Source organism: Oncorhynchus keta, unplaced genomic scaffold (genome assembly GCF_023373465.1).
Source record: "Oncorhynchus keta strain PuntledgeMale-10-30-2019 unplaced genomic scaffold, Oket_V2 Un_scaffold_17529_pilon_pilon, whole genome shotgun sequence".
Lineage (NCBI taxonomy): Eukaryota > Metazoa > Chordata > Actinopteri > Salmoniformes > Salmonidae > Oncorhynchus > Oncorhynchus keta.
Window position 1 is genome coordinate 122,472 of NW_026290824.1, and position 24,876 is coordinate 147,347.

The 24,876-nt window shown below is 49.7% G+C and overlaps 1 protein-coding gene and 3 long non-coding RNA genes across 17 annotated transcripts in view; 3 read left to right on the plus strand and 1 right to left on the minus strand.

Moving 5' to 3' along the window:
- LOC127927709 (uncharacterized) overlaps nt 1–24,876 on the plus strand; it is a 62,766-nt gene that overhangs the window by 10,596 nt on the left and 27,294 nt on the right. For 12 of the 13 annotated variants that reach the window (XM_052514414.1, XM_052514416.1, XM_052514419.1 and 9 more), the window contains exons 2-5: nt 1,070–1,265; nt 5,774–5,902; nt 19,376–19,719; nt 20,190–20,285. In XM_052514414.1, coding sequence (XP_052370374.1) covers nt 1,077–1,265; nt 5,774–5,902; nt 19,376–19,719; nt 20,190–20,285 — 758 coding nt within the window. In that variant the 5' untranslated portion in view covers nt 1,070–1,076. The remainder of the gene's footprint in view (nt 1–1,069; nt 1,266–5,773; nt 5,903–19,375; nt 19,720–20,189; nt 20,286–24,876) is intronic. The other variant, XM_052514426.1, reaches the window with a different exon arrangement.
- LOC127927711 (uncharacterized) lies at nt 1,500–4,268 on the plus strand. The gene is made up of 3 exons (XR_008128705.1): nt 1,500–1,595; nt 2,428–2,523; nt 3,932–4,268. It is a non-coding gene; the product is annotated as an uncharacterized LOC127927711 (long non-coding RNA).
- On the minus strand, nt 5,912–8,307 carry LOC127927710 (uncharacterized). The gene is made up of 4 exons (XR_008128704.1): nt 8,127–8,307; nt 7,450–7,529; nt 7,094–7,213; nt 5,912–6,075 (listed from the first exon to the last, which is right to left on the minus strand). It is a non-coding gene; the product is annotated as an uncharacterized LOC127927710 (long non-coding RNA).
- Nucleotides 22,076–24,403, plus strand: LOC127927713 (uncharacterized). 2 transcript variants are annotated; one of them, XR_008128723.1, is made up of 3 exons: nt 22,076–22,494; nt 22,667–22,706; nt 23,269–24,403. It is a non-coding gene; the product is annotated as an uncharacterized LOC127927713 (long non-coding RNA). The 2 variants fall into 2 exon arrangements; XR_008128724.1 differs by lacking the exon at nt 23,269–24,403 and adding an exon at nt 22,839–22,977.

The following is a 24,876-nucleotide window of genomic DNA, read 5'->3' on the forward strand; positions in this document are numbered from 1 at the left end:
AGGGGGATGACTGCGGCAGCTTTCCAATCCTTGGGGATCTCAGACGATATGAAAGAGAGTTTGAACAGGCTGGTAATAGGGGTTGCGACCATGGCGGCGGATAGTTTCAGAAATAGAGAGTCCAGATTGTCAAGCCCAGCTGATTTGTACGGGTCCAGGTTTTGCAGCTCTTTCAGAACATCTGCTATCTGGATTTGGGTAAAGGATAACCTGGAGAGGCTTGGGCGAGTAGCTGCGGGGGGGGGGCAGAGCTGTTGGCCGAGGTTGGAGTAGCCAGGAGGAAGGCATGGCCAGCCGTTGAGAAATGCTTGTTGAAGTTTTCGATGGATTTATCGGTGGTGACCGTGTTACCTAGCCTCAGTGCAGTGGGCAGCTGGGAGGAGGTGCTCTTGTTCTCCATGGACTTCACAGTGTCCCAGAACTTTTTGGAGTTAGAGCTACAGGATGCAAATGTATTTTATTATTTTATTCTTGTTCTGAGAATTGAAGGCTTTTCCATGCGAGAAATTGCCAAGAAATTGACGATCTGGTACAATGCTGTGTACTACTCCCTTCACAGAACAGAGCAAACTGTCTCTAACCAGAATAGAAAGCGTGGGAGGCCCCGGTGCACAATTGTGCAAGAGGTTTCCGGGGTCATGGTATGTGCCTAGAACAAACTACTGACTCGGGACCAACAAACCTTTACAGGTTGGGCGCGCTCATACCATTTGAGACTCTAAAATACCAACCCGAGACACTCAAGCATTCCCTTTTAGGATCACAGACCAGGCAGCGCCATCATCTTCAGATGGATAATTCCAGCTTCTTGTAAATAGGACTTTGTTTTGCATTGCTTTCTAGTTCACTCCAAAACCACAGTTTTTCCCCCAGACGTGTTTAAGTGACCTCAGCCATCTGTTGTGCAGAATTTCATCCCACAATGGAAAGATGGGCACCAGTTTTATTATGTGCTTATCTTTTACATTTTGATGCTTGTTCTACATTTCTATCTGAACGCTCTACATTGTTGTGTGTGTACTGCTGAACACAGCCCTGATCTCTTCCTCTTTCCTCCCTGATTGGCCAGCTTCAGCATGTCGTCGTCGGTGATGAGTGGCGCGGCGGTGTGGAGGGCTCACAGCGTTCTGGAGGAGTCAGACGGGGGCGAGTTCAGCTCCCCTGAGGCCCCCCCCCCTGACCTCTTCAGGAAGCTACGCTCCTCCTCCTCTCTCAACTCCCTCCGCATGTCTCTGAAGAGGAGGCTTCCGCTGCGCTCTGTACAGGCAAGAGGCTGAGTCAAGCTGCACACGTCCTCAATGGCTCCCTATTTAGTTCACTACTTTTGACCAGAGTAATGTGGGATACATAGAAAGACCTCATCCTAGATAGCATCTCCTGCCATTGGGTCCTTAAGCAAAGTAACTAACCCCTCTCTGTCCAGAGTCTGTGTGTACACTGAGTTTATATTGAGTTGCCCTGAGAACAGCTTTGGTTTGTCAGGGCATGGACTCCACAAGGTGTCTAAAGTGTTCCACAGGGATGCTGGTCCATGTTGACTCTACAAGGTGTCTAAAGCGTTCCACAGGGATGCTGGCCCATGTTGACTCCACAAGGTGTCTAAAGCGTTCCACAGGGATGCTGGTCCATGTTGACTCCACAAGGTGTCTAAAGCGTTCCACAGGGATGCTGGTCCATGTTGACTCCACAAGGTGTCTAAAGTGTTCCACAGGGATGCTGGTCCATGTTGACTCCACAAGGTGTCTAAAGTGTTCCACAGGGATGCTGGCCCCATGTTGACTCCACAGGGATGCTGGTCCATGTTGACTCCACAAGGTGTCTGAAGTGTTCCACAGGGATGCTGGTCCATGTTGACTCCACAAGGTGTCTAAAGCGTTCCACAGGGATGCTGGTCCATGTTGACTCCACAAGGTGTCTAAAGTGTTCCACAGGGATGCTGGTCCATGTTGACTCCACAAGGTGTCTAAAGTGTTCCACAGGGATGCTGGCCCCATGTTGACTCCACAGGGATGCTGGTCCATGTTGACTCCACAAGGTGTCTGAAGTGTTCCACAGGGATGCTGGCCCCATGTTGACTCCACAGGGATGCTGGTCCATGTTGACTCCACAAGGTGTCTGAAGTGTTCCACAGGGATGCTGGTCCATGTTGACTCCACAAGGTGTCTAAAGTGTTCCACAGGGATGCTGGTCCATGTTGACTCCACAAGGTGTCTAAAGCGTTCCACAGGGATGCTGGTTTATGTTGACTCCACAAGGTGTCTAAAGTGTTCCACAGGGATGCTGGTCCATGTTGACTCCACAAGGTGTCTAAAGTGTTCCACAGGGATGCTGGCCCCATGTTGACTCCACAGGGATGCTGGTCCATGTTGACTCCACAAGGTGTCTGAAGTGTTCCACAGGGATGCTGGTCCATGTTGACTCTACAAGGTGTTGAAAGCGTTCCACAGGGATGCTGGTCCATGTTGACTCTACAAGGTGTCTAAAGCGTTCCACAGGGATGCTGGTCCATGTTGACTCTACAAGGTGTCTAAAGTGTTCCACAGGGATGCTAGTTTATGTTGACTCCACAAGGTGTCTAAAGTGTTCCACAGGGATGCTGGTCCATGTTGACTCCACAAGGTGTCTAAAGTGTTCCACAGGGATGCTGGCCCCATGTTGACTCCACAGGGATGCTGGCCCATGTTGACTCTACAAGGTGTCTAAAGCATTCCACAGGGATGCTGGACCATGTTGACTCCACAAGGTGTCTGAAGCGTTCCACAGGGATGCTGGCCCATGTTGACTCCACAAGGTGTTGAAAGCGTTCCACAGGGATGCTGGTCCATGTTCACTCCACAAGGTGTCTAAAGCGTTCCACAGGGATGCTGGTCCATGTTGACTCTACAAGGTGTTGAAAGCGTTCCACAGGGATGCTGGTCCATGTTGACTCCACAAGGTGTCTAAAGCGTTCCACAGGGATGCTGGTCCATGTTGACTCTACAAGGTGTTGAAAGTGTTCCACAGGGATGCTGGTCCATGTTGACTCCACAAGGTGTCTAAAGTGTTCCACAGGGATGCTGGCCCATGTTGACTCCACAAGGTGTCTAAAGCGTTTCCACAGGGATGCTGGTCCATGTTGACTCCACAAGGTGTCTAAAGTGTTCCACAGGGATGCTGGCCCCATGTTGACTCCACAGGGATGCTGGCCCATGTTGACTCCACAAGGTGTCTGAAGCGTTCCACAGGGATGCTGGTCCATGTTGACTCTACAAGGTGTCTAAAGTGTTCCACAGGGATGCTGGTCCATGTTGACTCCACAAGGTGTCTAAAGTGTTCCACAGGGATGCTGGTCCATGTTGACTCCACAAGGTGTCTAAAGCGTTCCACAGGGATGCTGGTCCATGTTGACTCCACAAGGTGTCTAAAGCGTTCCACAGGGATGCTGGTCCATGTTGACTCCACAGGGATGCTGGTCCATGTTGACTCCACAAGGTGTCTAAAGTGTTCCACAGGGATGCTGGTCCATGTTGACTCCACAAGGTGTCTGAAGCGTTCCACAGGGATGCTGGTCCATGTTGACTCCACAAGGTGTCTAAAGTGTTCCACAGGGATGCTGGTCCATGTTGACTCCACAGGGATGCTGGTCCATGTTGACTCCACAAGGTGTCTAAAGTGTTCCACAGGGATGCTGGTCCATGTTGACTCCACAAGGTGTCGAAAGCGTTCCACAGGGATGCTGGTCCATGTTGACTCCACAAGGTGTCTAAAGCGTTCCACAGGGATGCTGGTCCCATGTTGACTCTACAAGGTGTCGAAAGCGTTCCACAGGGATGCTGGTCCATGTTGACTCCACAAGGTGTCTAAAGCGTTCCACAGGGATGCTGGTCCATGTTGACTCTACAAGGTGTTGAAAGCGTTCCACAGGGATGCTGGTCCATGTTGACTCCACAAGGTGTCTAAAGTGTTCCACAGGGATGCTGGCCCATGTTGACTCTACAAGGTGTCTAAAGCGTTCCACAGGGATGCTGGTCCATGTTGACTCCACAAGGTGTCTAAAGCGTTCCACAGGGATGCTGGTCCATGTTGACTCCACAAGGTGTCTAAAGCGTTCCACAGGGATGCTGGCCCATGTTGACTCCACAAGGTGTCTAAAGCGTTCCACAGGGATGCTGGCCCATGTTGACTCCACAAGGTGTCTAAAGTGTTCCACAGGGATGCTGGTCCATGTTGACTCCACAGGGATGCTGGTCCATGTTGACTCCACAGGGATGCTGGTCCATGTTGACTCCACAAGGTGTCTAAAGTGTTCCACAGGGATGCTGGTACATGTTGACTCTACAAGGTGTCTAAAGTGTTCCACAGGGATGCTGGTCCATGTTGACTCCACAAGGTGTCTAAAGCGTTCCACAGGGATGCTGGCCCATGTTGACTCCACAAGGTGTCTAAAGCGTTCCACAGGGATGCTGGTCCATGTTGACTCCACAAGGTGTCTAAAGCGTTCCACAGGGATGCTGGTCCATGTTGACTCCACAAGGTGTCTGAAGCGTTCCACAGGGATGCTGGCCCATGTTGACTCCACAAGGTGTCTAAAGCGTTCCACAGGGATGCTGGCCCATGTTGACTCCACAAGGTGTCTAAAGCGTTCCACAGGGATGCTGGTCCATGTTGACTCCACAAGGTGTCTAAAGTGTTCCACAGGGATGCTGGTCCATGTTGACTCCACAAGGTGTCTGAAGTGTTCCACAGGGATGCTGGCCCATGTTGACTCCACAAGGTGTCTGAAGTGTTCCACAGGGATGCTGGTCCATGTTGACTCCACAAGGTGTCTGAAGCGTTCCACAGGGATGCTGGTCCATGTTGACTCCACAGGGATGCTGGTCCATGTTGACTCTACAAGGTGTCTAAAGCGTTCCACAGGGATGCTGGTCCATGTTGACTCCACAAGGTGTCTGAAGCGTTCCACAGGGATGCTGGTCCATGTTGACTCCACAGGGATGCTGGTCCATGTTGACTCCACAGGGATGCTGGTCCATGTTGACTCCACAAGGTGTCTAAAGCGTTCCACAGGGATGCTGGTCCATGTTGACTCCACAAGGTGTCTAAAGCGTTCCACAGGGATGCTGGTCCATGTTGACTCCACAAGGTGTCTAAAGTGTTCCACAGGGATGCTGGTCCATGTTGACTCCACAAGGTGTCTAAAGTGTTCCACAGGGATGCTGGTCCATGTTGACTCCACAAGGTGTCTAAAGCGTTCCACAGGGATGCTGGTCCATGTTGACTCCACAAGGTGTTGAAAGCGTTCCACAGGGGTGCTGGTCCATGTTGACTCTACAAGGTGTCTAAAGTGTTCCACAGGGATGCTGGTCCATGTTGACTCCAGTGCTTCCCACAGTTGTGTCAAATTGGCTGGATGTCTTTTGGGTGGTGAATCATTCTTGATACAGACCAGAAACTGTTGTGTGAAAAACCCAGCAGCGTTGCAGTTCTTGACACAAACCGGTGCTCCTGGCACCTACTACCATTACCCCGTTCAAAGGCACTGACGTCTTTTGGCAATTCACCCTCTGAATGGCACACGAACACAATCCAATTCTCAAGGCTTTAAAAAATCCTTCTTTGCCCTCCCCTTCATCTACGCAGATTTTTGAAGTGTATTTAACAAGTGACATCAGTAAGGGATCATACACATACTGTGCTCTTAATGTTTTACTGTGTGTGTGTCGGGCTGCTAAGATAATGATCCTATCGTCCTGTCCGATAATGGCCAATAAAAAGTGGTGCATTGTTCCTCCAGACCAACTCCCTGCCAGACCCTGAGCTGACCCCTGACCCCACCTGGGAGAGTCTGCAGGCCAATCAGAAGACCAACGCTGTCTGCCAGCTCACGCGCAGCGCACGCAGCCACATCGGGGGAGTGTACCAGGTAGGAGACACTGACCGTAGTGGTGCCTCTGCTTTTCCCTTAACCTGCACCGCAATTACCCATCCGCAACCACCTGCAGACTCTCCCAGGTGGGGTCAGGGGTCACCTGCCCTGTATGTGATCAAGTAAAAATCTGAAGCGTCTGACCCCAACCTGAAGCGTCTGACCCCAACCTGAAGCGTCTGACCCCAACCTGAAGCGTCTGACCCCAACCTGAAGCGTCTGACCCCAACCTGAAGCGTCTGACCCCAACCTGAAGCGTCTGACTCCAACCTGAAGCGTCTGACCCCAACCTGAAGCGTCTGACCCCAACCTGAAGCGTCTGACCCCAACCTGAAGCGTCTGACCCCAGCCTGGCGTCTGGCTCACCTGAAGCGCCTGACCCCAACCTGAAGCGTCTGACCCCAACCTGAAGCGTCTGACCCCAACCTGAAGCGTCTGACCCCAACCTGAAGCGTCTGACTCCAACCTGAAGCGCCTGACCCCAACCTGAAGCGTCTGACCCCAACCTGAAGCGTCTGACCCCAACCTGAAGCGTCTGACCCCAACCTGAAGCGTCTGACTCCAACCTGAAGCGTCTGACCCCAACCTGGAAGCGTCTGACCCCAACCTGAAGCGTCTGACCCCAACCTGAAGCGCCTGACCCCACCCTGAAGCGTCTGACTCCAACCTGAAGCGTCTGACTCAACCTGAAGCGTCTGACCCCACCCTGAAGCGTCTGACTCCAACCTGAAGCGTCTGACTCCAACCTGAAGCGTCTGACCCCAACCTGAAGCGTCTGACCCCAACCTGAAGCGTCTGACCCCACCCTGAAGCGTCTGACTCCAACCTGAAGCGTCTGACTCCAATCTGAAGCGCCTGACCCCAACCTGAAGCGTCTGACTCCAACCTGAAGCTGCCTGACCCCAACCTGAAGCGTCTGACTCCAACCTGAAGCGTCTGACCCCAACCTGAAGCGTCTGACCCCAACCTGAAGCGTCTGACTCCAACCTGAAGCGTCTGACCCCAACCTGAAGCGTCTGACTCCAACCTGAAGCGTCTGACCCCAACCTGAAGCGTCTGACTCCAACCTGAAGCGTCTGACCCCAACCTGAAGCGTCTGACTCCAACCTGAAGCGCCTGACTCCAACCTGAAGCGTCTGACCCCAACCTGAAGCGTCTGACCCCAACCTGGAAGCGTCTGACCCCAACCTGAAGCGTCTGACCCCAACCTGAAGCGTCTGACCCCAACCTGAAGCGTCTGACCCCAACCTGAAGCGTCTGACCCCAACCTGAAGCGTCTGACCCCAACCTGAAGCGTCTGACCCCAACCTGAAGCGTCTGACCCCAACCTGAAGCGTCTGACTCCAACCTGAAGCGTCTGACTCCAACCTGAAGCGTCTGACCCCAACCTGAAGCGTCTGACCCCAACCTGAAGCGTCTGACCCCACCCTGAAGCGTCTGACTCCAACCTGAAGCGTCTGACTCAATCTGAAGCGTCTGACCCCAACCTGAAGCCTGACTCAACCTGAAGCGTCTGACCCCAACCTGAAGCGTCTGACTCCAACCTGAAGCGTCTGACCCCAACCTGAAGCGTCTGACTCCAACCTGAAGCGTCTGACCCCAACCTGAAGCGTCTGACCCCAACCTGAAGCGTCTGACCCCAACCTGAAGCGTCTGACCCCAACCTGAAGCGTCTGACCCCAACCTGAAGCGTCTGACCCCAACCTGAAGCGTCTGACCCCACCCTGAAGCGTCTGACTCCAACCTGAAGCGTCTGACTCCAACCTGAAGCGTCTGACCCCACCCTGAAGCGTCTGACTCCAACCTGAAGCGTCTGACTCCAACCTGAAGCGTCTGACCCCAACCTGAAGCGTCTGACCCCAACCTGGAAGCGTCTGACCCCACCCTGAAGCGTCTGACTCCAACCTGAAGCGTCTGACTCAATCTGAAGCCCTGACTCCAATCTGAAGCGTCTGACCCCAACCTGAAGCGTCTGACTCCAACCTGAAGCGTCTGACCCCAACCCAGCGTCTGACTCCAACCTGAAGCGTCTGACCCCAACCTGAAGCGTCTGACCCCAACCTGAAGCGTCTGACCCCAACCTGAAGCGTCTGACCCCAACCTGAAGCGTCTGACTCCAACCTGAAGCGTCTGACCCCAACCTGAAGCGTCTGACTCCAACCTGAAGCGTCTGACCCCAACCTGAAGCGTCTGACTCCAACCTGAAGCGTCTGACTCCAACCTGAAGCGTCTGACCCCAACCTGAAGCGTCTGACCCCAACCTGAAGCGTCTGACCCCAACCTGAAGCGTCTGACCCCAACCTGAAGCGTCTGACCCCAACCTGAAGCGTCTGACCCCAACCTGAAGCGTCTGACCCCAACCTGAAGCGTCTGACCCCAACCTGAAGCGTCTGACCCCAACCTGGAAGCGTCTGACCCCAACCTGAAGCGTCTGACTCCAACCTGAAGCGTCTGACCCCAACCTGAAGCGTCTGACCCCAACCTGAAGCGTCTGACCCCACCTGAAGCGTCTGACCCCAACCTGAAGCGTCTGACCCCAACCTGAAGCGTCTGACCCCAACCTGAAGCGTCTGACCCCAACCTGAAGCGTCTGACCCCAACCTGAAGCGTCTGACCCCAACCTGAAGCGTCTGACCCCAACCTGAAGCGTCTGACCCCAACCTGAAGCGTCTGACCCCAACCTGAAGCGTCTGACCCCAACCTGAAGCCTGACTCCAAAGCGTCTGACCCCAACCTGAAGCGTCTGACTCCAACCTGAAGCGTCTGACCCCAACCTGAAGCGTCTGACCCCAACCTGAAGCGTCTGACTCCAACCTGAAGCGTCTGACCCCAACCTGAACCTGACCCCAACCTGAAGCGTCTGACCCCAACCTGAAGCGTCTGACCCCAACCTGAAGCGTCTGACCCCAACCTGAAGCGTCTGACCCCAACCTGAAGCGTCTGACCCCAACCTGAAGCGTCTGACCCCAACCTGAAGCGTCTGACCCCAACCTGAAGCGTCTGACCAACCAACCTGAAGCGTCTGACCCCAACCTGAAGCGTCTGACCCCAACCTGAAGCGTCTGACCCCAACCTGAAGCGTCTGACCCCAACCTGAAGCGTCTGACCCCAACCTGAAGCGTCTGACCCCAACCTGAAGCGTCTGACCCCAACCTGAAGCGTCTGACCCCAACCTGAAGCGTCACCCCAACCTGACCCCAACCTGAAGCGTCTGACCCCAACCTGAAGCGTCTGACCCCAACCTGAAGCGTCTGACCCCAACCTGAAGCGTCTGACCCCAACCTGAAGCGTCTGACCCCAACCTGAAGCGTCTGACCCCAACCTGAAGCGTCTGACTCCAACCTGAGCGTCTGACCCCAACCTGAAGCGTCTGACCCCAACCTGAAGCGTCTGACCCCAACCTGAAGCGTCTGACCCCAACCTGAAGCGTCTGACCCCAACCTGAAGCGTCTGACCCCAAACCTGACCCCAACCTGAAGCGTCTGACCCCAACCTGAAGCGTCTGACCCCAACCTGAAGCGTCTGACCCCAACCTGAAGCGTCTGACCCCAACCTGAAGCGTCTGACCCCAACCTGAAGCGTCTGACCCCAACCTGAAGCGTCTGACCCCAACCTGAAGCGTCTGACCCCAACCTGAAGCGTCTGACCCCAACCTGAAGCGTCTGACCCCAACCTGAAGCGTCTGACCCCAACCTGAAGCGTCTGACCCCAACCTGAAGCGTCTGACCCCAACCTGAAGCGTCTGACCCCAACCTGAAGCGTCTGACCCCAACCTGAAGCGTCTGACCCCAACCTGAAGCGTCTGACCCCAACCTGAAGCGTCTGACCCCAACCTGAAGCGTCTGACCCCAACCTGAAGCGTCTGACCCCAACCTGCTCATATAGAAGACGCTCTGTAGGCTACAGTCAGAACCGGCGGAATGATTTTTGGACAGGAAGTGCAGATTTGTTTCTGCTTATAGTTTCTGATATTTTAGTAGACTTTTGTTAGTTAACTTGTTAACTCCTAATTAGATACATGCAGCTTCTCTTCAGTCATTATATGTTGCCCTAGAAGACTCAATCAACCTTTTGCTCAACAGAATTCCATAAGCCAATAGAATGGGTAAAGTTCTGTCACCTCTGCTTCTTTAGAGGGGGTTAAGGTCCATAAGCCAATAGAATGGGTAAAGTTCTGTCACCTCTGCTTCTTTAGAGGGGGTTAAGGTCCATAAGCCAATAGAATGGGTAAAGTTCTGTCACCTCTGCTTCTTTAGAGGGGGTTAAGGTCCATAAGCCAATAGAATGGGTAAAGTTCTGTCACCTCTGCTTCTTTAGAGGGGGTTAAGGTCCATAAGCCAATAGAATGGGTAAAGTTCTGTCACCTCTGCTTCTTTAGAGGGGGTTAAGGTCCATAAGCCAATAGAATGGGTAAAGTTCTGTCACCTCTGCTTCTTTAGAGGGTGTTAAGGGACCGGGGAGAAAATGCAATACTTTCTGTGCCAAACTTTCAAATGACATCATTTTGACCAGTTGTAAGGAAATAGAAAGCTGTGAGAACAATCCAACAGATTTCAGTTTGGCTTGGATGCGTATTTTATGTGGTTGAAATAGTATCGGCTTATATGATGAAGCTGATGAAGATGGATACCGTCTGTAGATGTGCTGACTGCGCATTCGTATTCTCTCAAGATGCTGAAATAAATCATGTTTCTCCACTCCTGTTTGAGTCAATTTAGCCTACATTTGGGGAAATGCTTAATTGTGTTAATATTAAAGGCGAACTTTACACCTAGTGTTTTTCTCGTCTCCCTACATAATGTTTCAGACATAATTATTCACTATTTTTGCACCGGGAGATGTCATTGGTTGATTGAGCCTGCTGTCGGATAAAAAAAAAATAATGAATAGTCATGTTTTATAGAAATTACGGTGGCTTTTGTGTTTCGCCAATTGCACAATCACACTAGTAGATATGGCTGTCCTTGTTCAATAGAGCCTTGGGACTAGTCTCAACGATGTTCCTATCTGCCAGGACATTGCAGCATATCTAGGTTGACTCATTTTCCCCCTGGCTTTGACTACAGCCTGCCGGGAGCCACATACATCCCTTGTTCCCACCATCGAAATCAGGCTTTTCAAAACGGGCCGGTACTAGTTCACAGGTTCACTGTCTATCCAAGATTACTAAATAGTTAGCTACAAATGGCTGCTACTGACGATTCCTCTTTCCATGAAGAGCTGGACGACAACCATTTTTTTGATGTTATTTTATATAGGAGCATATACACCCCCATTCATTTGAGCTAGAATACACTGAAGAGGAGTTGAGACGGCAAGAAAAATAATTGCGAGACCAGCAAGCAGCAGCCTAGACCAGCAGCAGCAGCCTAGACCAGCAGCAGCCTAGACCAGCAGCAGCCTAGACCAGCAGCAGCCTAGACCAGCAGCAGCCTAGACCAGCAGCAGCAGCCTAGACCAGCAGCAGCCTAGACCAGCAGCAGCAGCAGCCTAGACCAGCAGCAGCCTAGACCAGCAAGCAGCAGCAGCAGCCTAGACCAGCAACCAGCAGCAGCCTAGACCAGCAGCAGCAGCCTAGACCAGCAGCAGCAGCCTAGACCAGCAGCAGCCTAGACCAGCAGCAGCCTAGACCAGCAGCAGCAGCCTAGACCAGCAAGCAGCCTAGACCAGCAGCAGCCTAGACCAGCAGCAGCAGCCTAGACCAGCAGCAGCAGCCTAGACCAGCAGCAGCCAGACCAGCAGCAGCCTAGACCAGCAGCCTAGACCAGCAGCAGCCTAGACCAGCAAGCAGCCTAGACCAGCAGCAGCCTAGACCAGCAAGCAGCAGCAGCCTAAACCAGCAGCAGCCTAGACCAGCAGCAGCCTAGACCAGCAAGCAGCAGCAGCAGCCTAGACCAGCAACCAGCAGCAGCCTAGACCAGCAGCAGCAGCCTAGACCAGCAGCAGCAGCCTAGACCAGCAGCAGCCTAGACCAGCAGCAGCCTAGACCAGCAGCAGCAGCCTAGACCAGCAAGCAGCCTAGACCAGCAGCAGCCTAGACCAGCAAGCAGCAGCCTAGACCAGCAGCAGCAGCCTAGACCAGCAGCAGCCTAGACCAGCAGCAGCCTAGACCAGCAGCCTAGACCAGCAGCAGCCTAGACCAGCAGCCTAGACCAGCAGCAGCCTAGACCAGCAAGCAGCCTAGACCAGCAGCAGCCTAGACCAGCAGCAGCCTAGACCAGCAGCAGCAGCCTAGACCAGCAAGCAGCAGCAGCCTAGACCAGCAAGCAGCAGCCTAGACCAGCAAGCAGCAGCCTAGACCAGCAGCAGCAGCCTAGACCAGCAGCAGCCTAGACCAGCAGCCTAGACCAGCAGCAGCCTAGACCAGCAAGCAGCAGCAGCCTAGACCAGCAACCAGCAGCAGCCTAGACCAGCAGCAGCATAGACCAGCAAGCAGCAGCAGCAGCCTAGACCAGCAAACAGCAGCAGCCTAGACCAGCAAGCAGCAGCAGCCTAGACCAGCAAACAGCAGCAGCCTAGACCAGCAGCAGCCCAGACCAGCGAGCAGCAGCAGCCAGACCAGAAGCAGCCTAGACCAGCAAACAGCAGCAGCCTAGACCAGCAAGCAGCAGCAGCCTAGACCAGCAAACAGCAGCAGCCTAGACCAGCAAACAGCAGCAGCCTAGACCAGCAGCAGCCTAGACCAGCAACCAGCAGCAGCCTAGACCAGCAAGCAGCAGCAGCCTAGACCAGCAAGCAGCAGCAGCCTAGACCAGCAGCAGCAGCCTAGACCAGCAGCAGCCTAGACCAGCAGCAGCCTAGACCAGCAACCAGCAGCAGCCTAGACCAGCAACCAGCAGCAGCCTAGACCAGCAAGCAGCAGCAGCCTAGACCAGCAACCAGCAGCAGCCTAGACCAGCAAACAGCAGCAGCCTAGACCAGCAGCAGCAGCCTAGACCAGCAGCAGCCTAGACCAGCAAGCAGCAGCCTAGACCAGCAAAACACTCACTACACCCTCAACTAAATCTTGTAATAAATAAGGTGGAAATTGAGCAAGTTAAGATGACTAAACTGCTGGAGTAACACTAGATTGTAAACTATCATGGTCAAAACATTATTCAAAACATTGATACAGCTGTCTATAATAAAGCGATGCTCTGCCTTCTTAACAACACTATCAACAAGGAAGGTCCTACAGGCCCTAGTTTCTACCTTCTTAACAACACTATCAACAAGGCAGGTCCTACAGGCCCTAGTTTCTACCTTCTTAACAACACTATCAACAAGGCAGGTCCTACAGGTCCTAGTTTCTACCTTCTTAACAACACTGTCAACAAGGCAGGCCCTATCAACAAGGCAGGTCCTACAGGCCCTAGTTTCTACCTTCTTAACAACACTATCAACAAGGCAGGTCCTACAGGCCCTAGTTTCTACCTTCTTAACAGCACTATAAACAAGGTAGGTCCTACAGGCCCTAGTTTCTACCTTCTTAACAACACTATCAACAAGGCAGGCCCTACAGGCCCTAGTTTTTACCTTCTTAACAGCACTATCAACAAGGCAGGATCTACAGGCCCTAGTTTTTACCTTCTTAACAGCACTATCAACAAGGCAGGTCCTACAGGCCCTAGTTTCTACCTTCTTAACAACACTATCAACAAGGCAGGTCCTACAGGCCCTAGTTTATACCTTCTTAACAGCACTATCAACAAGGCAGGCCCTACAGGCCCTAGTTTTTACCTTCTTAACAGCACTATCAACAATGCAGGCCCTACAGGCCCTAGTTTATACCTTCTTAACAGCACTATCAACAAGGCAGGCCCTACAGGCCCTAGTTTTTACCTTCTTAACAGCACTATCAACAATGCAGGCCCTACAGGCCCTAGTTTCTACCTTCTTAACAGCACTATCAACAAGGCAGGTCCTACAGGCCCTAGTTTTTACCTTCTTAACAGCACTATCAACAATGCAGGCCCTACAGGCCCTAGTTTCTACCTTCTTAACAACACTATCAACAAGGCAGGTCCTACAGGCTCTAGTTTCTACCTTCTTAACAACACTATCAACAAGGCAGGTCCTACAGGCCCTAGTTTCTACCTTCTTAACAACACTATCAACAAGGCAGGTCTTGTCACCTGGACTACTGTTCCATTGTGTGGTCAGGTGCCACAAAAAAAGGGCTTAGGAAAATTGCAATTGGCTCAGAACAGGGCAACACGGCTGGCCCTTGGATGTACACAGAGAGCTAATATTAATAATAAGCACGTCAATCTCTCCTGGCTCAAAGTGGATGAGTTTGACTTCATCACTACTTTTATTTGTGAGAGGTATTGACATGGTGAATGCACCGAGCTGTCTGTTTGAACTACTGGCACACAGCTCGGACACCCATGCATACCCCACAAGACATGCCACCAGAGGTCTCTTCACAGTCCCCAAGTCTAGAACAGACCATGGGAGGCGCACAGTACTACATAGAGCCATGGACTACATGGAACTCTATTCCACAGTACTACATAGAGCTGTAGTAAAACGCCAAATGGATCTACCTCCTGGTCCTCTTCCCCTGTCTTACCCACCAAGGGTAGAGACAGAGATGACCTCGCCTACTGAAATACCGGATTGGGCAAAGCCACCAGAAGACGACTCAAGCCAACCAACTACTGAACCTGACTGGTGTCAGGAAGAATCACCCTCTGCCTCAAGTGACACCTCTGAATGGGAACAGCTGATAGACTCATTGCTGATAGAGTAATAGGCTCTGTCATAACCAGAGGCCCATATATGCACTGTAAGAAAAGTATTTCCTGTTGTAAGATATGTCATCACCCTCTCTGCTCTGAGGGAATGGGAGGAGCAGCAGATCGGGTGCAGAGAATCAAAAGGTATATAAAGAGACATTTGCCATTACTTTGGCGCTGACTTCTTGAATTCTGAATTCATTTAGACAACCATTTGACTTCGGGTAAATTGACACCTGACTCAAATTACTTAAAAGATTCTAACTTGTTGGATCTGAGAAGTGACTCTCCGATATACCGTTTAACTATTGACCAGTTGTTTTGTCGCTTTGCGCCAGGCGCGTGGGTGCTGATGCAAATATATCCAGAAGTGTTCTCCGGAACCTCTCGATTGAGCTCAGCATCTCGACCTTGTTGCGAGCCACTGACACTGCGGTAGTTCAACGGGGTTGAGAGGCACTCTAGTCTTCAAGGTTATCCCTTGCTTTCTCTTATGGATGTCTGAATTGACCCTGTGATTTTGCGCCAGGCGCGTGGGTGTTGATGCAAATATATCCAGAAGTGTTCTCCGGAACCTCTCGATTGAGCTCAGCATCTCGACCTCGTTGCGGACACAGACTTTTTGGTATTCTATTTGGGGCAGGGAATCACCAGCGGGTTCTCCCATCCAGTCCAAACTTGAATCTCTCAATTTAGCAAAGTATCGACTCCAAGTCAACCTCTCAGCCAGTAGAGGGGAGTCACTACTAACTAAATTCTTAACAACACTCTGACCGATTGAAACTCTGCTCCTGATCTCGTGGGTCTCCTCGTCATCTCTCAAAGGTAATTAAATAACTATTACAAGTATTTAATATAGAGATAAGTGTTATCATTGTACCAGGCATTTTATAAGAGCATTAAGTCAATTGCATGTTTTTGATTAACGCTGTGTGTGACCGAGTAACAATTGTGTATTTTGAAGTGTGTTTGATTGTAAAAGACAAAAAACAGAGTGTTTTCAAAAATAAACGGTAGTCTTATTTTGTCTCGAGTAAACGGTTCTCTCAAAGACAGTTAACGGCACGGGAGATAACAACTCTGACACTCCCCGCTACCGGGACACTGGAAACGGAGATCGGGGCTCTATGACAGAATGAGTTACTGTTAAAAGACAAAGAGGAAGGTGTGTCCAGTAGTGATTCATTTAATTGTCTTATCGATCTATCTAAGTTTTATTATCCAAGCGATACATAGCCGACGGGCAGAGTAGTGAGACTAAGTTGACTGAAGGTCCTCACACTTTAAACTAGATACATCACAGAGGGGAAACACTCAACCACAGGAAATCATATAGAGACTGGTAGGACTAGTGCTTAATAATAACTCAAGGACCAATTAGTGGTGAAACAAAGAGTCTGGAGGATAAAGGTGGGGTTCACACATCCCAGCTAGAGCTAGACCGTTGAGAGTGACAAGGCAAAAGACCTCTCTACGCGGACAACGTTTCGATATAGAAAGAGAGGCAGGGCTACGCGAAGCGGTCCTGGTTATACCGAGATAACCTGAAGTACCTATAGTGCCCTGTCCAATCCAGGGAACGGGACGCTAACCACCTCTAGCATCCCCGCTGCCGGCCAAGGGGCGGGGCTGAAGGTTTCGTATCGCGACAGAGCCATGGACTACATGGAACTCTATTCCACAGTACTACATAGAGCCATGACTACATGGAACTCTATTCCACAGTACTACATAGAGCCATGACTACATGGAACTCTATTCCACAGTACTACATAGAGCCATGACTACATTGAACTCTATTCCACAGTACTACATAGAGCCATGACTACATGGAACTCTATTCCACAGTACTACATAGAGCCATGACTACATGGAACTCTATTCCACAGTACTACATAGAGCCATGACTACATGGAACTCTATTCCAGAGTACTACATAGAGCCATGACTACATGGAACTCTATTCCACAGTACTACATAGAGCCATGACTACATGGAACTCTATTCCACAGTACTACATAGAGCCATGACTACATGGAACTCTATTCCAGAGTACTACATAGAGCCATGACTACATGGAACTCTATTCTACAGTACTACATACAGCCATGACTACATGGAACTCTATTCTACAGTACTACATACAGCCATGACGACATGGAACTCTATTCCACAGTACTACATAGAGCCATGACTACATGGAACTCTATTCCACAGTACTACATAGAGCCATGACGACATGGAACTCTTTTCCACAGTACTACATAGAGCCATGACGACATTGAACTCTATTCCACAGTACCACATAGAGACATGACTACATGGAACTCTATTCCACAGTACCACATAGAGCCATGACTACATGGAACTCTATTCCACAGTACCACATAGAGCCATGACGACATTGAACTCTATTCCACAGTACCACATAGAGACATGACTACATGGAACTCTATTCCACAGTACTACATAGAGCCATGACTACATGGAACTCTATTCCACAGTACCACATAGAGCCATGACTACATGGAACTCTATTCCACAGTACTACATAGAGCCATGACTACATGGAACTCTATTCCACAGTATTACATAGAGACATGACTACATGGAACTCTATTCCACAGTACCACATAGAGCCATGACTACATTGAACTCTATTCCACATCAGGTAACTGATGCAGCAGGAGAATCAGATTTTAAAACAGATAAAATACACCTTCTGGAACAGCGGGGACTGTGAAGAGACACACACATTGGCACAGACAAGCATACGCACACACACATATACGATAACATACGCACTATAAATTAGAGGTCGACCGATTATGATAATCGATGCCGATTATTGGAGGACCAAAAAAGCCGATGCCGATTAATCGGACGATTTAAACATACATTTATTTTATTTGTAATAATGACAATTATAACAATACTGAATGAACACTTATTTTAACTTAATATAATACATCAATAAAATCAATTTAACCTCAAATAAATAATTAATCATGTTCAATTTGGTTTAAATAATGCAAAAACACAGTGTTGGAGAAGAAAGTAAAAGTGCAATATGTGCCATGTAAGAAAGCTAACGTTTAAGTTCCTTGCTCAGAACATGAGAACATATGAAAGCTGGTGGTTCCTTTTAACATGAGTCTTCAATATTCCCAGGTAAGAAGTTTTAGGTTGTAGTTATTATAGGAATTATAGGACTATTTCTTTCTATACCATTTGTATTTCATATACCTTTGACTATTGGATGTTCTTATAGGCACTTTAGTATTGCCAGTGTAACAGTATAGCTTCCATCCCTGTCCTCGCTCCTCCCTGGGCTCAAACCAGGAACACAACAACAACAGCCATCCTCGAAGCAGCGTTACCCATGCAGAGCAAGGGGGAAACAACCACAGGCTCAGAGCGAGTGACGTTTGAAACGCTATTAGCGCGCGTTAACGAGCCAGCCATTTCACATCGGTTACAACAGCCTCATCTTGGGAGTTGATAGGCTTGAAGTCAGCAAGAGCTGCTGGCAAACACACGAAAGTGCTGTTTGAATGAATGTTTACGCGCCTGCTTCTGCCTACCACCGCTCAGTCAGATTATATGCAACGCAGGACATGCGAGATAATATCTAGTAATATCATCAACCATGTGTAGTTAACTAGTGATTATGATTGATTGAGACTTAGATACGCAGGACACGCTAGATAATATCTAGTAATATCATCAACCACGTGTAGTTAACTAGTGATTATGATTGATTGAGACTTAGATACGCAGGACATGCGAGATAATATCTAGTAATATCATCAACCATGTGTAGTTAACTAGTGATTATGATTGATTGAGACTTAGATACGCAGGACACGATAGATAATATCTAGTAATATCATCAATCATGTGTAGTTAACTAGTGATTATGATTGATTGTTTTTATAAGATACGTTTAATGCTAGCTACCAACTTACCTTGGCTTACTGTGGAGTAAGCCACAAGGGGCGAGTCGTTATTGCGTTGGACTAGTTAACTGTAAGGTAGCGAGATCGTTTAGGGCCAAATAGCCCAGATCCAATTCGCTTGGTTGTTTTGTTCACAAACACAAAACAGACCCCACAGAGCCCCAGGACCAGCTGGCTGAGGGGACTCCTTCTCTAGGTTCATCTCTCTGTAGGTGAGGTATTTGTGGTGGAATGCTTTGATCTCAAACCAATCGCATCTACTCACGACCGCTCATGTTGTAAACACAGTCCAGTTCAAAGTGAATGGCACAGATCCATACATGGCAAGGGTCTATTTGCATATAGGCCTACTGCAGCTCTGATTGGTTGCACCGGTCTGTGTAGAGTATGCAATAGAATCATACTCCGATGAGTTCTGCCTACAACAAAATCTCTTGTATAGTTTGTTTTGGTATGTTGCATTGAAAGCGTTGATTCGATCACAATTACCACCGTAACAGGGAAAACTATAGAAAGTTGAATGAAGTTCAATCTGTGCTTCTCTCTTTGGGCTGATATTTAATCTGTCCCTGGGAGCTGCAAGGCTATTGCACACCCACGCGCAGCATAGAGGGGACATTGGTCTTCACCAAGAGAGAGAATCTTTGATTCTGTGAAAGTCCAGCTGAAACTGTTTGGGGTTACCCAATAAATAAATCCAACTTTATCCAACTCTAAATCTTATCTTTTTGTTAAAAAAAATAGTTTTTTAAACATGCTGAAAAATTTTGCTTGTGATCTCTCTTTCTCAGAAGCTTCAGAGGAACAGAGCAGTGGTACAGGGTCAGGAGGAGTGTTTGGTGGCGACACCTGGCCAGGTGTGTGAGGGGGGAGAGCACAACGAGGGGGTCACCTCCCGTACACCCAGGCGCACCCCCGTCCGTTCCACCACACTCATACCTACAACAACCCCCAGTCGCACCCCCAGAGCCACCGTGCCCAAACGCGCCCCTGCCTCAGGCCGCAGGGGGAGGAGAACCCCAGGGCGAAGTCCTGAGGTGACAGGGGTGAAGAACGTGGGAGGGAGGAGGCAGCTGGTTCGGATGGCTGCACTACGAAGCCCCTTCGCATCTCCTAACACTCAGAGCCTCAGACGGTGAGGACACACCCCCACACATGTATACATACACACATACACCCCCACACATGTATACATACACACATACACCCCCACACATGTATACATACACACACACATACACACACACACACACACCCATACGTGTACACACATACAGTACCAGTCAAAAGTTTGGACACACCTACTCATTCAAGGGTTTTTCTTTATTTTTTACTATTTTCTACATCTAGAATAATAGTGAAGACATCAAAACTATGAAATAACACACATGGAATCATGTAGTAAGCAAATAAAGTATGTAAACAATAGTAAAAAATAAAGAAAAACCCCTGAATGTGTCCAAACTTTTGACTGGTCCTGTACATCCCAACACACACATCCACACTCTCAAACAATGTTTACCGAATTGACCATGCCCAGAATGGAGTGCGTGTGATTGACTGGTGTGTCCTGCTCTCTGATTGGTTCCTGTGTATGATTGACAGGAAGTTTGGCCGGGACCTGGAGAGTGTGTCCAGCGGTCTCAGGAAGCTGAAACGTCTGTCCCACGCCTTTGATGATGTCATAGGGAGAGACGACCGGTGAAGAGAACACTAACACAGACATCTGTTACACAGTGTTTATATAGGGTTAGGGTCTGTTACACAGTGTTTATATGGGGTTAGGGTCTGTTACACAGTGTTTATATAGGGTTAGGGTCTGTTACACAGTGTTTATATGGGGTTAGGGTCTGTTACACAGTGTTTATATAGGGTTAGGGTCTGTTACACAGTGTTTATATAGGGTTAGGGTCTGTTACACAGTGTTTATATGGGGTTAGGGTCTGTTACACAGTGTTTATATGGGGTTAGGGTCTGTTACACAGTGTTTATATGGGGTTAGGGTCTGTTACACAGTGTTTATATAGGGTTAGGGTCTGTTACACAGTGTTTATATAGGGTTAGGGTCTGTTACACAGTGTTTATATGGGGTTAGGGTCTGTTACACAGTGTTTATATGGGGTTAGGGTCTGTTACACAGTGTTTATATAGGGTTAGGGTCTGTTACACAGTGTTTATATAGGGTTAGGGTCTGTTACACAGTGTTTATATGGGGTTAGGGTCTGTTACACAGTGTTTATATAGGGTTAGGGTCTGTTACACAGTGTTTATATAGGGTTAGGGTCTGTTACACAGTGTTTATATGGGGTTAGGGTCTGTTACACAGTGTTTATATGGGGTTAGGGTCTGTTACACAGTGTTTATATAGGGTTAGGGTCTGTTACACAGTGTTTATATAGGGTTAGGGTCTGTTACACAGTGTTTATATGGGGTTAGGGTCTGTTACACAGTGTTTATATGGGGTTAGGGTCTGTTACACAGTGTTTATATAGGGTTAGGGTCTGTTACACAGTGTTTATATAGGGTTAGGGTCTGTTACACAGTGTTTATATAGGGTTAGGGTCTGTTACACAGTGTTTATATGGGGTTAGGGTCTGTTACACAGTGTTTATATAGGGTTGGGGTCTGTTACACAGTGTTTATATAGGGTTAGGGTCTGTTACACAGTGTTTATATAGGGTTAGGGTCTGTTACACAGTGTTTATATAGGGTTAGGGTCTGTTACACAGTGTTTATATAGGGTTGGGGTCTGTTACACAGTGTTTATATAGGGTTAGGGTCTGTTACACAGTGTTTATATAGGGTTAGGGTCTGTTACACAGTGTTTATATAGGGTTAGGGTCTGTTACACAGTGTTTATATAGGGTTAGGGTCTGTTACACAGTGTTTATATAGGGTTGGGGTCTGTTACACAGTGTTTATATAGGGTTAGGGTCTGTTACACAGTGTTTATATAGGGTTGGGGTCTGTTACACAGTGTTTATATGGGGTTAGGGTCTGTTACACAGTGTTTATATAGGGTTAGGGTCTGTTACACAGTGTTTATATAGGGTTAGGGTCTGTTACACAGTGTTTATATAGGGTTAGGGTCTGTTACACAGTGTTTATATGGGGTTAGGGTCTGTTACACAGTGTTTATATAGGGTTAGGGTCTGTTACAGTGTTTATATAGGGTTAGGGTCTGTTACAGTGTTTATATAGGGTTAGGGTCTGTTACACAGTGTTTATATAGGGTTAGGGTCTGTTACAGTGTTTATATGGGGTTAGGGTCTGTTACACAGTGTTTATATAGGGTTAGGGTCTGTTACACAGTGTTTATATAGGGTTAGGGTCTGTTACACAGTGTTTATATAGGGTTAGGGTCTGTTACAGTGTTTATATGGGGTTAGGGTCTGTTACACAGTGTTTATATAGGGTTAGGGTCTGTTACAGTGTTTATATGGGGTTAGGGTCTGTTACACAGTGTTTATATGGGGTTAGGGTCTGTTACACAGTGTTTATATAGGGCAATGAGAGGTTAGCCTGGGGAGCAGGACAGAGAACTATGTAGTGAGGTTAGGCTGGGGAGCAGGACAGAGGACTATGTAGTGAGTTTAGGCTGGGGAGCAGGACAGAGAACTATGTAGTGAGGTTAGGCTGGGGAGCAGGACAGAGAACTATGTAGTGAGAGGTTAGGCTGGGGAGCAGGACAGAGGACTATGTAGTGAGAGGTTAGCCTGGGGAGCAGGACAGAGAACTATGTAGTGAGAGGTTAGGCTGGGGAGCAGGACAGAGAACTATGTAGTGAGAGGTTAGGCTGGGGAGCAGGACAGAGAACTATGTAGTGAGAGGTTAGCCTGGGGAGCAGGACAGAGGACTATGTAGTGAGAGGTTAGGCTGGGGAGCAGGACAGAGAACTATGTAGTGAGAGGTTAGGCTGGGGAGCAGTACAGAGACAGATACTGTCTGTTACAGTGTTTATATAGGGCAATGAGGGGTTAGGCTGGGGAGCAGTACAGAGACAGATACTGTCTGTTACAGTGCTTATATAGGGCAATGAGGGGTTAGGCTGGGGAGCAGGACAGAGGACTATGTAGTGAGAGGTTAGGCTGGGGAGCAGGACAGAGAACTATGTAGTGAGAGGTTAGGCTGGGGAGCAGTACAGAGACAGATACTGTCTGTTACAGTGTTTATATAGGGCAATGAGGGGTTAGGCTGGGGAGCAGTACAGAGACAGATACTGTCTGTTACAGTGCTTATATAGGGCAATGAGAGGTTAGGCTGGGGAGCAGGACAGAGGACTATGTAGTGAGAGGTTAGGCTGGGGAGCAGGACAGAGGACTATGTAGTGAGGGGTTAGGCTGGGGAGCAGGACAGAGGACTATGTAGTGAGGGGTTAGGCTGGGGAGCAGGACAGAGAACTATGTAGTGAGGGGTTAGGCTGGGGAGCAGGACAGAGAACTATGTAGTGAGGGGTTAGGCTGGGGAGCAGGACAGAGGAGTGTGTAGTGAAGTTAGGCTGGGGAGCAGGACAGAGGAGTGTGTAGTGAAGTTAGGACGGGGAGCAGGACAGAGGAGTGTGTAGTGAAGTTAGGCTGGGGAGCAGGACAGAGGAGTGTGTAGTGAAGTTAGGACGGGGAGCAGGACAGAGGAGTGTGTAGTGAAGTTAGGACGGGGAGCAGGACAGAGAACTATGTAGTGAGAGGTTAGGCTGGGGAGCAGGACAGAGGAGTGTGTAGTGAAGTTAGGCTGGGGAGCAGGACAGAGGAGTGTGTAGTGAAGTTAGGCTGGGGAGCAGGACAGAGGAGTGTGTAGTGAAGTTAGGACGGGGAGCAGGACAGAGGAGTGTGTAGTGAAGTTAGGACGGGGAGCAGGACAGAGGAGTGTGTAGTGAAGTTAGGACGGGGAGCAGGACAGAGGAGTGTGTAGTGAAGTTAGGACGGGGAGCAGGACAGAGGAGTGTGTAGTGAAGTTAGGACGGGGAGCAGGACAGAGGAGTGTGTAGTGAAGTTAGGACGGGGAGCAGGACAGAGGAGTGTGTAGTGAAGTTAGGACGGGGAGCAGGACAGAGGAGTGTGTAGTGAAGTTAGGACGGGGAGCAGGACAGAGGAGTGTGTAGTGAAGTTAGGCTGGGGAGCAGGACAGAGGAGTGTGTAGTGAAGTTAGGACGGGGAGCAGGACAGAGGAGTGTGTAGTGAAGTTAGGACGGGGAGCAGGACAGAGGAGTGTGTAGTGAAGTTAGGACGGGGAGCAGGACAGAGGAGTGTGTAGTGAAGTTAGGACGGGGAGCAGGACAGAGGAGTGTGTAGTGAAGTTAGGACGGGGAGCAGGACAGAGGAGTGTGTAGTGAAGTTAGGACGGGGAGCAGGACAGAGGAGTGTGTAGTGAAGTTAGGACGGGGAGCAGGACAGAGGAGTGTGTAGTGAAGTTAGGACGGGGAGCAGGACAGAGGAGTGTGTAGTGAAGTTAGGACGGGGAGCAGGACAGAGGAGTGTGTAGTGAAGTTAGGACGGGGAGCAGGACAGAGGAGTGTGTAGTGAAGTTAGGACGGGGAGCAGGACAGAGGAGTGTGTAGTGAAGTTAGGACGGGGAGCAGGACAGAGGAGTGTGTAGTGAAGTTAGGACGGGGAGCAGGACAGAGGAGTGTGTAGTGAAGTTAGGACGGGGAGCAGGACAGAGGAGTGTGTAGTGAAGTTAGGCTGGGGAGCAGGACAGAGGAGTGTGTAGTGAAGTTAGGACGGGGAGCAGGACAGAGGAGTGTGTAGTGAAGTTAGGACGGGGAGCAGGACAGAGGAGTGTGTAGTGAAGTTAGGACGGGGAGCAGGACAGAGGAGTGTGTAGTGAAGTTAGGAGGACAGACAGAGTGTGTAGTGAAGTTAGGACGGGGAGCAGGACAGAGGAGTGTGTAGTGAAGTTAGGACGGGGAGCAGGACAGAGGAGTGTGTAGTGAAGTTAGGACGGGGAGCAGGACAGAGGAGTGTGTAGTGAAGTTAGGACGGGGAGCAGGACAGAGGAGTGTGTAGTGAAGTTAGGACGGGGAGCAGGACAGAGGAGTGTGTAGTGAAGTTAGGACGGGGAGCAGGACAGAGGAGTGTGTAGTGAAGTTAGGACGGGGAGCAGGACAGAGGAGTGTGTAGTGAAGTTAGGACGGGGAGCAGGACAGAGGAGTGTGTAGTGAAGTTAGGACGGGGAGCAGGACAGAGGAGTGTGTAGTGAAGTTAGGACGGGAGCAGGACAGAGGAGTGTGTAGTGAAGTTAGGACGGGGAGCAGGACAGAGGAGTGTGTAGTGAAGTTAGGACGGGGAGCAGGACA